This window comes from Leptonychotes weddellii, chromosome 12 (assembly GCF_054177405.1).
Source record: "Leptonychotes weddellii isolate Sample4059 chromosome 12, ASM5417740v2, whole genome shotgun sequence".
NCBI classification, from domain to species: domain Eukaryota; kingdom Metazoa; phylum Chordata; class Mammalia; order Carnivora; family Phocidae; genus Leptonychotes; species Leptonychotes weddellii.
The window spans coordinates 90,028,743-90,041,359 of NC_138380.1; the positions used below are offsets into that span (position 1 = coordinate 90,028,743).

The 12,617-nt window shown below is 55.1% G+C and overlaps 1 protein-coding gene across 6 annotated transcripts in view; it reads left to right on the forward strand.

Moving 5' to 3' along the window:
• Nucleotides 1–12,617, forward strand: part of GRB10 (growth factor receptor bound protein 10) — a 175,309-nt gene that overhangs the window by 150,693 nt on the left and 11,999 nt on the right. For all 6 annotated transcript variants that reach the window (XM_081800821.1, XM_081800818.1, XM_006736158.3 and 3 more), the window contains 6 exons: nucleotides 68–183; nucleotides 1,118–1,186; nucleotides 2,251–2,388; nucleotides 3,827–3,937; nucleotides 5,722–5,820; nucleotides 12,383–12,460. In XM_081800821.1, the coding sequence (XP_081656947.1) occupies nucleotides 68–183; nucleotides 1,118–1,186; nucleotides 2,251–2,388; nucleotides 3,827–3,937; nucleotides 5,722–5,820; nucleotides 12,383–12,460 (611 nt within the window). The remainder of the gene's footprint in view (nucleotides 1–67; nucleotides 184–1,117; nucleotides 1,187–2,250; nucleotides 2,389–3,826; nucleotides 3,938–5,721; nucleotides 5,821–12,382; nucleotides 12,461–12,617) is intronic.

Sequence of the window (12,617 nt, forward strand, 5' to 3'; positions counted from 1 at the left end):
TCAGTGGGGGAAGCCACCTTGCAGATTCTACCTATGTCTTCTCACACGTACGTTTTTTCTTCTGCAGAAAGGTACCTGGAAGATCATGAGCTGGTGGTCCAGGTGGAGAGTACCATGGCAAGCGAAAGCAAGTTTTTATTTAGGAAGAATTACGCAAAATACGAGTTTTTCAAAAATCCTACGGTGAGAGTTTTTACCTCTTTCGGCTCGGGGTTTGGGACTCTTGCAGTCTTGGGGTTGATACTTGGGATCAGTAGCAGCAGAGGATAACATAACTGAGGTGGACGTAGAGGGCGGCAGAAGGGTTTGAGAATCCGGGGTTACTGTCTCTTGGAGCTGTCCTTGCTCAGACCCAGTCTCTGATGCTTAACTAAATGCCTTTGTGTAGTGGCCAGAGGTAACGGGGGTGGTTTTCCACGGTAGCAGAGGGAAAGGGGGTTAGCCTCTGAGTCGGGAGAGACGAGGGGTGGGTTTTTCAGTTATATCAAAAGTTCATGGTTAAATTAGAACAAATCGGTTCAATATGCAGCAGAATAAAAGCTCATTGCTCTCTGCAAATAGCAAATAATACTTTGTGGTTCGTGGAAGAATGAGTTTCCAGGCACGTTGGGCTAGATCTTTCTTTCCTTTTTATTTTTCTGGGGGGCGGTGGGGGGAGCATGTATCCTGTGACCTGTCAGGATAGGGAGCCTCCTGCTGCCCTACCATGCGCTCCTGTCCTGAGGCATGAGGCCGAGCCGTTGTGACGTGAGCAGAAGACCCACCGTCAACTTCTGGCTCAGTGGTTTAGCTGCTTTTTTATTTGAAAGTAAGAGATTTGATAACGGATTTTGCGTAACACCGTGTGGCGACCCTTGGCCTTGGTGCACGCTGAGAGACACGAATCCACATTAAACGTGATAGATACTCCAACCTCGAACTCGCCATTTAAGGAAACATGGCAACTTTGGAAGTAGGCGTTTCCACCGTGGGGTAGGGGAGGACAAAGGAGCGTCATTTTAAATACAGATGGACGTCCGTGTGCCTGTTAGGAATGTTTTTAATACTGGCATCCCCGTAAGGCTGCTTTTCCCCACTTTTAAACTAACTTAATGGATTTGTTTTCCCATTTCCTTAGAATTTCTTCCCAGAGCAGATGGTTACTTGGTGCCAACAGTCAAACGGCGGTCACAACCAGCTTTTGCAGGTACTGGGCAAGAAAGTGTTTCTGGGTGGACATTCTCTCGCGCTGAGGTGGCAGCTCCCCAAAACCTTGACGGGGTTGCATTCTTCATCACGTCTTAGCCTTGGCTCCTGACGGGGTGTAGAGTACCCAGAAATAAAGGTTGACTTGGGAAGTGTGTGCAGCCAGGCTCCTTCGAAGCAAAACAAGCACTTATAAACAGGATAAGCTTCCTCCGAGCTAGAAGCAGCGTGAGCAGAAGGGCGGGAGAGAGAAGCCACAGGCCGGCGCGTTCTCCTCCAGGCTCCCGGCTCCTCCGGAGCTCGGGTCCGGGTCAGGCCGCCGCCCTGGGGATTTCTGCACAGAGACCAAGCCCCCTTACCATAAAAAAGGATTGGGCTGCCATTAAACCTTTTAAAAGGGAGCAGAGTGTACATTAAAATTAGTTATCTCTCTGTCTTCGTTGTCCCTCTGCCTTCTGAAGTCTGTTCACGAAAACCTGGCCTTTCCCCAGCCCCTCCTGGGGGGGGGGCCCGCTCCAGCCTCGCTCCCAGACCTGGCTCTTGAACTCGGTTTCCCGAGAAAGGTGTGCTGCATGAGGGAGGGGTCAGCTGGGACAGCGGCGTCACCCAGGCGTTCCTGGAGAGATCCATCAGCTCACTTCTCTGTGGAGGGCGATTCGGTGAAAGTGATGTGCTTGGTCTCCGTCCACACTGCTCCCAGCGCTTCCTGTCGCCCTAACTCTGATGATCAGGCTGCATGTTTTATGGAAACCCGGGAGAAAGGGCAGGTCCCTTAACCCTACCGTCTTATAGGGAAATTTGTGACGTCCCGTTTTTTGTCAGCGTTAAGGAAGGTCCATTGGCTCGCGTGTGCTTGAAGACTCATGACGTTTCCTGCACACCAATTTACGTGCGGTTTTAAGATTTTTGAAAGGAAAACTTACCATTTGAAAATGCTTGGTTTGACCAGAAAAGAGTATTTCTGTAATTCAGACGATGTCCAGATGTCTGCGACGGCAGCCAGACGCACCTGCTCTCGTCCTCCCCTCCTTAGCAACATCTGACGCTGATGCATCTCTTCCACAGAACTTCCTGAACTCCAGTAGTTGTCCTGAAATCCAGGGGTTTTTGCACGTGAAGGAGCTGGGGAAGAAGTCATGGAGAAAGCTATACGTGTGTTTGCGGAGATCGGGCCTTTATTGCTCCACGAAGGGGGCGTCAAAGGTGGGTTTAAAAGCCACCACCGTCACCCCAGGCCGGGGGCATTCAGAGTGGACGTGGCTTCCCTTGAAAATGCACATCTGGGTCCCCCGAGCTTTTGATAACTGGTTAAGCTATGTCCGAGTTCCTGGTCCGCTGGCCTCCCTCGGAAACCAGGCAACAGCCCAGACCCACGGGCCTCTGTGCAGCCCCGGCCCCCTCTGTGGCTTGGGAGAAGGGCCTCCTTGGCGGCCTGAGTCCCCGAAGGATGCTGACTCAGTTCCCCTAGTTTGGAAGTTAGCATCCAAGCTGGCCGTGGGACGGCTGATAGATTGTTGCCAAGCTAGTACGCGTTATCGTAGATACTCCTGGGAAGAGGTTGGAGTTGTGCGTGTATTTCCAGTGGGAAGAGCAGGTGTGAAACGGAAAATACAGCTGCAGGCCTGCAAAGAGAGCTGGGGCGTTGGGGGCTCACCTTGCTGGTTGGTGTCCTTGCACACAACTGCTTGCACACTGTTCTCGTGATGTGTGAGCACACCCTGCAGCGGGAGAGGGCCCCGCAGACCGTGGCCAGGCGTGCATCATTCCTGCCGGGACAGACGAGGGAGGGCCCGGTGGGACCCCAGGCGAGGGTGCTGAGGGCCAGGCGCCTTCCAGCCACTCTGGGCGGTCAGCGGCTGTCCTGTGTGAGCCGGGGACAAGGGGCGTGGGCAGGTGGAATAGCTTCCATCCGGGACGGGGAGGGACGGGCAGGGACGGGCAACTTGATTTCCCGACTGCCCAGCACCCTCGTAGATGCTGACCCCAGAGCAGGAAGCAGAACTGGGACGAGGGAGGCTTAGGGACAAGGATGGGGCAGGCTGTCGGTGGGAGAACTGCAGGACGTCTGGACTCTGCACGCCAGGGCAGCAGACTGGGTGCGGGCCGAACATTGCAGCGTGCTCTTCACTTTGAACGTTAGGCTCCAGACGTTCTCCTGGTTTTCACTTTGAATGGTTAGGGGGCTTTGATATGGCAGAGTCTCAAACACGTTGTCACAGTGCGTTTTTTTGCTTGCTTTTTTAAGGATTTTATTTATTTATTAGAGAAAAAGAGCACAAGCACGGGGAGGGACACAGGCAGAGGGAGAAGCAGGCTTCCCGCTGAGCAGGGAGCCCCAAATGGGGCTCGACCCCAGGACCCCGGGATCATGACCTGAGCCGAAGGCAGATCCTTATCCAACGGAGCCACCCAGGCGCCCCTGTTGTCACGGTCGTGGGAGGTGGGTTTTCTTGGCGAGGGCTGGGTGCATTTGGGCTAATTTAGCGCTGATTTCATGGGACGGTTCCATCCGTGGACCATCAGAGGGGAAGGCACGCACAGTGTGCACAGACTGCCCTCTGTTGACGAGCACGTGCAAGCGCCTGCCATCTGCCGTGCTTGAGAAGTTCTCCCCTGTGAAGCTGAACCCCCCTTTCCACAGGAGCCCCGACACCTGCAGCTGCTCGGGGGCTTGGAGGAGAGCAGCGTCTTCTCTCTGATCACCGGCAGGAAGCAGTACGGCGCCCCCACCGACTACGGCTTCTGCATAAAGGTACCACACCCCCACCCTGTCTGGGGGTGCTGCTCCTGATGGCATCCCACTGGGACTTGGGAATGAAACCGTAAACTCCTTTCTTGCTGCTGGGGTTGTTTGGGTTATTTTCTAACGGAAACACCGGTTCACGGTGGATTGATTCATTCCTGGTTGCTCACAACGTGTTGATCCCTGAGTAGCTAGCAACTTGGGGAGAAGCAGAGGACGTGACGGGGGGTATGTGTCGATGGGCTCCATGGCTTAGTGACCTCCAGCCTGTCACTTGGGTGGCCTCTAGGGTACTGAGAGCTGACACTTTCCGTATGGGCTTCCAGTCCCCAGGACGATGGGTGTGCCCCCTGCCCTGCCTCTGTGCACACGTGTGTGAGAGCACGTGCTCACGCATATTTCCACACATGCACACACCTACACGATCACACAGATGTGCACACATACATGGGCTCATACACATACACCCGCACACGTGTGCACACCTACATGAATACAAGGACATGCACACACAAGCGCACACATGCACAGATCTCCATGAATACAAGGAGATGCACACACACGCGTGCACGCGCAGACGTACACAGATCTCCGTGAATACAAGGAGATGCACACACGTGTGCACACATGCACACCTCTGCATGAATAAAGGACATGCACACACGTGCACACATCTGCATGAATACAAGGACATGCACACACATGCATACATGTTCACACACACCCTTGTGCACAGGGCCCACTCTCCCCTGGTGAGGCCGTGCTGGTGGTGGTCATGGTCACGGTCACGGTGGAGGCTATTTACTGCATGCTCACTGCACACAAAGAGGTCCGCTAAGGGCTCGCTCTCCGTCCCCTTACTGCATCTTTCCAGGTGCTCATAGGAGCTGAAGCAGCTCCATTGCTCACATCCAGTCACCAGCGAGTGTGCTTGGAGTCCCCCAGCCGGGCTGACTTCTGAGCCAGGGCTCCACCCCAACCCGAGGAGAGGTCAGGGAGCAGGGGGCATGCTGCTCCCTAAAATACCAGCTTGTACTTGACCTGGTGAAGCTTCTTGGGGTTGCAAGTAGCAGGAGCCCTAGGACCCGAGGTGCACAGGAAAGCAGTATGAGGGCGGCCTCTGGGGGCCTGGGGGCCATTGGAGCCCAGGTGGCCAGTGCCCCCCACCCTTTCCACCAGCCCACACCTGCAACGCTTCTCCCCCATCGCCAGGTAAACCCTGCCTCTGCATCGGGGCACCTGCCATCCCTCTACAGTGGCCTGTGTGACAGTGACCCCCGCCTGCTCCAGGCTGCTTGCCCCCCAAATTCCCCTTCTCCGGGGTGACGCCGGCCTCACTCTCTGGACCTTCCATGGGTCCGTCCTTGGGGCCACTCAGATATGTCACAGGCCCTGATCCCCTCGAGGGCTTCTCCCCTCACTGGCTGAGCCCCGCAGGGGCCCTTCCTCAGCCACCACCTCAGTCTTCCGGGGAGGCAACCAGACATCTTTTCTTCCATAACTCCAGGCCCGGCTCTCCGGTTGAATCCAACTTTCCCCGCACAGACCTAGGTATCCCCTTGTCCCCGTGGCACCCACCGCCTTCCCTTGTGAGAGTTTGTCTCCCCGAGATCCCCCTGTTGGGGGCTGGCCAAGCACTCGTGCCTACACCCAACCCAGGCTGGTCCGTGCCCCGCGGAGGAGGCACCCTCTCTGGTCGCGCCCTGCCAGCCGTCTGGTGCGCGCCAGGCCCAGCCCTGCCCACCACGGGCTCACTGTGTCGCACTCACTGAGTTGTCTCTGACCTCCTGTAGCCAAACAAAGTCAGGAACGAGACGAAAGAGCTGCGGTTGCTGTGTGCCGAAGACGAGCAAGGCCGAACGTGCTGGATGACGGCGTGCAGGCTCCTCAAGGTAGGCGGTGTCCTGTGTGTGCTCCACGCGCATCTCTTCGTGGAGAGCCCTCCCCACGGCCCGCCAGCCCCGTGCGCCCGCACGTCTTTCCAAATGGTCTCAGAAGCTTCTCATGAGGCTTCGCGTTAGAAAGGTCAGAGCCGGCTTCCGGCCTCGGCACCTGACCTTCAGGGACGTGGTGTTTCTCCCACCGAATGCCAGGAGCACCCCAGCCAGTTGAGACAACCAAAACCGTCTCCAGACGTGACCAGATGTCCCCGGGGTGGGGGGTGGTGCATGGAAACGGGGGACTGTGCTGGCTGAGAGCCCATGGTCTAGAGAAATAGGAAGAGAAAGCCCAGACCGGGAGACAGGGAGAGACAGCAAACAGTCCGTCAGGGGGGTTAATGCTTTCCGAGACTGAGCATCGGACTCTAGCTTCCCGAAAAGCCGGGGCCCCGAGGGAAACGTGGCACGCCATGCAGCTCGCCATGGCGCCTGATGGACATGGCATCTCCTGCCGACACATTCTTAAAGGGGACTGTTGCACAGAACCTCACACGGGAAGGTGCCCTCGGCAGCAGCTCACGGTGACTGCCAAGGTGTTTCCTGTGCCAAAGGCTCGCGTAACAGCAGAGAACGCCTCACTTCTGCGTTCCCACGAGATGTCCCTTTGTGCACATCCTTGCGCCACGTGGTCGCAGTTCCTTATGTATATAAGGCCCGTGGGCATTGCACAGTAGTTGCGCACGCTGGTTGTGCAAGATGAAAGGTGAGGGGTCAGGAGGAGAAGTTGGTTTGGTCAGCTGTGGCCGAGGCATCTCTTTACGAAAACCCCAGCCTTCACCGAAGCTTTCAGCGGGGCAGAGAGTCAGGGCGGAGCCCCCTAGAGAAACGGACGCACGGAAGGAGGCGTAGCTCACGACCCTTTGGAGATGCCAGAGAGCACAAGCTCCAAGGACGGGCATCCTGTAAGCCTCTCTTTCCCAGAACCGTGCCTTGTTTGATTTTTGCTGCCGATAAAACAAAGAAGGGTTAAGCGTAAAATGTTCTGATTTCGTAATCGGGGAGTGTTGGTACAGGACGTCGGCGACTCCTTTACAAGCCCGCTTCAGAAGTAGGGGACGGTCATTCAGAGGAATACTCCTCCGTGACACAAAGAACGAGGTTCTCTCTGGAGTATGTTGTGGGAAAATTTCCAGGACGTATTATTAAGAATTAAAAAGCAAAGTGCTACCTTTGTTGTAGGAGCAAGGAAAGGAGAAGCTAAAACGCATCAGTGTGTTTGCCGGTGTGCACGTGAGCCCTCGGTGAGACTGCTGGGGGGGAGGGCGGGCACGGACCCGCACACACGGGGGCAGATGTGGGACGGACGTCTTGACTGGTTTCTGTATGTGATTTTCTGGATCTGCGGATACGTAGTGTATTGGAAAAAGCAGAAAAGGAAGCGGGAGCACATCTATGAAACCTGTGGGTTTGGTGCTTTGGGGTAGCACACAGTAAATCCAGGTAGCGAGGTCTCCCCCTCGGCTTCATGCGTGAGGAAGCAGGGCCGGTGGGACAGGACAGGACAGGACGGGACGCTCCTTGGGCGCTGGTGTAACAGGAAATGCACAGAACAAGCAATGACAGTAACATCCAACTTTATTATTAGCGCCAACAGGAATGTGTCCCGTCGGTTGTTAGTGTATTGGGAACGTTCGTGAGCACTTGCTGTCAGTGGGCTGCTCATCACTTCTAACCTGCGGCCCCCTCCCCGTTGTCATCCTCACTGGACCGATGGCAGATCTGAAGCCCCTTGTGTCCTGCCCAGGGGGCCGGGGCTGGGGGGTCCTGGTGTGAGGCACGGTCGGCTCCAGAGCCACCCTCTGTGACAGCCAGCAGGAAGGGGACGCCTGTCCACGTCTGCACGTGGCCCCGTTGCCTCCAATCAGCCCCAGACCCCACATCCCAAAGTGCCATTCCCGAAGGAGGTGGGGGACCTGGACCTAACGGCCACCAGTGTGGTCGTGACAGGCTCTGGGCCAGTGTAAGATGACGCAGAAGCTGAGTTGCCTTCGGTCCCAGCTGGTCAGTAACGCGCGAGGTGTCTTGCTGCCCCCGAGCAGGCTGATGGACCTCATCCCACGTGAGACTTCCTTACTTCACCCTCCTCCCCTCACTGTCGTGTCTCAAACGGTCTTGGTCTCAGAGTGGGAAGCATAATCAGAAGACCATAGCCCCTTGCCTTGCACCCCAATGTTACCTTCAGAATGGGGTGTATTTTCTTCCAGGGGTCAGGGCCATTTGAAGCCACGGGGAGACCTTATAAAGTGCCTTCTGTTCTCTCAGCCCAGCTCCTAGATGTGAGCATAGACCCAGGCCCCTCATCTGTCCATCTCCCAGACAGGGGACCTGACCGGGAGAAGGTCCATCCGTCCACCCTCCCTGCACTTGCTCCGTGCTGGGTCTCGGTCCAGACGTCATCTTGCCTGGTGCCCCCCAACATTCTCTTGGAGAGCCAGGACTACCTGGCGCTCAGAACATAATAGATGCTCAGAAAAATTGAGCTGAATGACAGCAGGAATCACCCAAACTCATGTGTTCAGCTGTGAACCTTTCTTTTTTGATGCTCTTCCTCCCTCTCGTCCACCGGGTGTCCTGGGCAAGGCTGGCCTTGACCCAGGGCCGGTGGGGTCAGGGGGTGGGGGCTTGGACCTCAGAGAGTCTGGGTCTTGGGCCGGAGTCCCAGGGGTCTTGCCTGCGCAGACTAAGGAGACGCTGGGCTGCACCTTTTCACGGTTGATTGGAGGTCTTGTAGGTACTAAGTGATGGCAGGCCCCCCGAGCTTGAGCCCTAGTCTGTCCTGTTCCCCAGAAGGGGGTCAGACGGACGTGTCCTCACGTTGCCTTTCTGCTGGCCCCAGTGTATCCAGGAGTCACTCCCGAGTGATGGATAATCCTGCAGTGGCAGTTTGCGTTGTCTTAAAATCCCAGGGCTTGTTGGAGAGGAACACCTTATTTTGAATTAACCAAGGACCTTTCTGTGCCTCTAAGTACCGTCACAGGTATTCCTTAGAGAGGAGCTTGAGCCTGCGTAGGAGCAGATGGGCACTGCTGTCCTCAGATACGCTCAGGGGCATAACGCCGGTGGGCGGTACCTGCTGCTGTCCCGCGGTCCTTCCTATTACGTGGTTCGTACGTAATTTCATAGCCGCGGGGGCGCTGTGGAGGGAGCACATTAGCTCCTCCGCCCCCTTCTAGGAGTTTCTGAAACTGCCCTAGAGATCCCTCCCCAGCAGGGGGGCGTGGCTTCACGAGCGCGGGTTTCTGTCTGGGAGACTTGCTGTCGCGACGCAGCAGGTCCCATGTCCCTCAGAGACCGTCGCCCCCTGCACACTGGCCCCCGAGAACCCGCTCAGGTTTCCTGTCCGTCAACAACTGAGTAACGCTGCTGCTCATTTGCACGCCTCCCGCAAGACCGTAGCTCCCTCACGGTCGAAAGCACAGCCTGTACTCGCGTTGTGTTCCTAGAGCTGAGCCTGGCAACGTGAACGATGACCCTAAACCCGGTGCAGTCTTGGCACGAGGAAATATGCTTCTGTCTCGCTTAAGAATGTAAATGTTAAATGCTCAAGTCCACTCCAAGAGAAAGGGCGCGGCGGTGTGCTCTGTAAGTCACCGTGTGCATACGACATCACGTGGGGGGGCTGTCTCAGAACATGGGGCACGTTGAGTCTGCGTAGAGCCAGGAGGCCCCTTCTCCTTAATGTGGGACCGTCTCTGCGGTCCCTCTCCAGACAGAAGCCCAACATCAGCTGTCACCCACCTGCCTTCTTTGAGAAAGCGTCCGAGAGTGTCGCATCCAAGCAGATGGCAATGGGAAATAAGAAGCATCTTGCCAAAACGGGGGGCGGATAATTCTGTGGCCACGCGTTCTTCTATTCAAGCAACCGAAGGAAGCGTAAAGGAAAAAGATTGGTTGGACCGTAAGTATCTCTTTAAAACCCACTCACCTAAAATAAAAAGGAAAATAATATTAAGTAATGGGCACTGTAGGTTGTGTATGTGGAGGGTAAATAATCTAAAAACTGTCAAGGGCTTGTACCAATAACACTACCACCCTGAGGGCTGGAGTATTCATTTGTAAGTGGGAAAAACAAGAATTCCTAGTCGTGGAACTGTGAAAACTAAGTGTCGGAAAGAGACAATTTCTTTGGTAATTAAGGCAAAAATAATACTTAAAGACTACAGTGCAAGTAAAACACAGTTTGATACCTGCTTAAAGACAAGCTAGTTAGATGGTTCGTGGGTCGAGGACGAGTCCTTCGACTGAATTATTGGAACGGAGAGCGGTCTCGGGGCCGTCCTGAACAGGGTGTGTGTGTGTGGGGGGGGGCCTTTTCCCTTCTTTTTCTTTGGCCTTAATTTGATTTTTCTATAATGTTTTGAAAGGGATCCTGACATCATTGGTGTTAAGCCTTACGTTTTCAACTGTGTTTCAGACTAAAACGTTGCCTCCAGTTTAGTTGCTGTTGGTCGTGTTTGTATAATTATTCGATTTGGAGTATTTGTACGTACACGTGTGTGCATGCACACCACACACACACACATCTGCTTAGATGAATACACACGTGCACACATACACGTGTAGGTGCGTGTTATTAGGTCACACAAGTTTAGAAGAGTTGCGTCTCCTTGACATCTATTCTTCAGTCCTTCCGAAATTGCTCTATTATCTGCATCAGCGCTGCCCGCCCCGCAGTCTTATCCACCTGACGTTGCTACACGTACATCAGTGTGTTCTCAAGTGGTGTTCGCGCGGTTTTTCTCCTTCTCTCTGTTTTTCTGCCTTTCCGGGTCCTCGTGTTCAGGGTGCGTCTCTGACAAACGTCGTGTAATCGCATCTTCCCTGATCATCCTCACGTTCTAATTGGCATATTTGTTGGGAAGGATATCCTTGAGTGGATTATTAATATTTGTGCTTAAGTCTGCCATTTGCTGTTTATTTTCAGTTTGTCCCACCAGCCTGTATTCTTCTTTTTCTCCATTTAAAAAAAAATTGTTTTTGGCAGGGGAAGACTCATCAGTTAGTTTTATTTCTACTTTTCACCCCCGTCCACATCATTTCTCTCTTTCCTGGTGGTCACCCTGCTGTCACCGTGTGCATCTTCCCCTCGCCAGACCCCAGCATGCCCAGGTGGCCCCATCACGTCTGGGCCGGTGTGAGGAGCCTTCGAAGTATCTCATCCTAGGCTTTAGTTCTTCCCCTTTCTTAAGCCACTTGAGACCTAGAAGAGACTCTGTTGTTATTTGAATTCCCTGCACGTCTGCACTGATTCTTTCCTGGATTTGCGTTCTTCTCAGGGACCAGGGACATGCGCAGAGTTCTCCCAGCATGGAACCGTGTTCTGTCTCACCTCCACTGTTGAGGGAACTGTCCACGGACCATGGGGTCCCTTCTGCCCACCGCCCCCAGTTCCACTGCCTTCTCTCCGCGTGTCCTTGGAACTCAGCTCTCCTCCACTTGCGGCTTCTGTGACCATGACATGCGCTCTTCCCCACTTGTGTTTGTCTCTCTGTCTCTGTTTTCCGCAGTCGAGCTGGGATGTGCCGGGACGTGGGTTTCTCCCTGGTAGCTGGCCCCTGGATTCTGTAGCTTGCTGGCTTTCCATCCGTTCTGGAAAATGCTTGGCCAGTAGCTCACCGGTGTTTCTGGCGGCCCGTGCCCCGTCTTCTGGGAGCATCAGCACACGCATGGTAGACCTCTTGGTGGTATTCCAACACGTCCGTTCCAGATACTAGAGGATACCCTGTAGGGTCGGGGCTGGAAATGAGTTACCTCTTGATAACTGTGCCTCCTCGCCCCACCTTCTTTCCCATGTGGGCGAGTGGGGGACCAGGGTGCAGGCGGGGCGGGTACAAGCGTGCGGGGCTCTGCTTTTCACCCGGACACAGGAAGCGTGGATCACCGGTGGGAACAGGCTGTGTACATTCGAATCCAGAGCCCTTACTTTACCATGACCTTGAGCGACTTGCTTCACTTCCCTGTTCCATCTGTTCCTTGTAAAATGGGGATAAAGGACACGTTCCCTAACGTGGAGAGTAGTAAATGAAATAAAGCGCTTGAATCAGTACTCGGCCCGTAGCAGCATTCAGTAAGGTTAACTGTGGTGCTCGATCTTTTTTATTTTTTTAGAGACTATTTATTTAAGACAGAGCGAGCAGAAGCAGGGGGAGTGGCAGAGGGAGAAGCAGGCTCCCCGCTGAGCCCGATGCGGCACTCGATCCCAGGACCCTGAGATCATGACCTGGGCTGAAGGCAGACACTTAACTGACCGAGCCCCCCAGGCGCCCCTCGATCTTACTGTTACATTGTCACTGCCTGCTTGTCCCTTGCCCACCCGGTGTGAGCAAGCTAGTTAGCCGCTCGTGTCCACGGGGGACAGGCATGCAGGACTGAGGCTGTGCGCTCACGGCGGCAGCTAGGGTCATCCCTCCCTGTTCTGTGCTCTGCGCGGTCCTTCCCTGCACGGGTCTGCCGCGTTCCGGGGCTTGGGGGGCTCCTGGGGCCCCAGCGGCTGACTCTGACCTTCCCCCTGCAGTACGGGATGCTACTGTACCAGAATTTCAGGATCCCGCCACCGCGGAAGGCCTTGCTCCACTCCTTCTCTACGCCAGTGGTGAGTACAGCTGCAGCGTCCAGAAGGCGGGCTCCTTCCCAGCATCACAGCTGAGCGTGGGTAGTTTCAGGAGAGGTTGTCCCCAGAAGCCGCGGAGTGGGCTTGTGCGTGCTGCCTGGTCCCCTGCGGGGAGACGGGTTTGTCTGGTCAGCAGTGG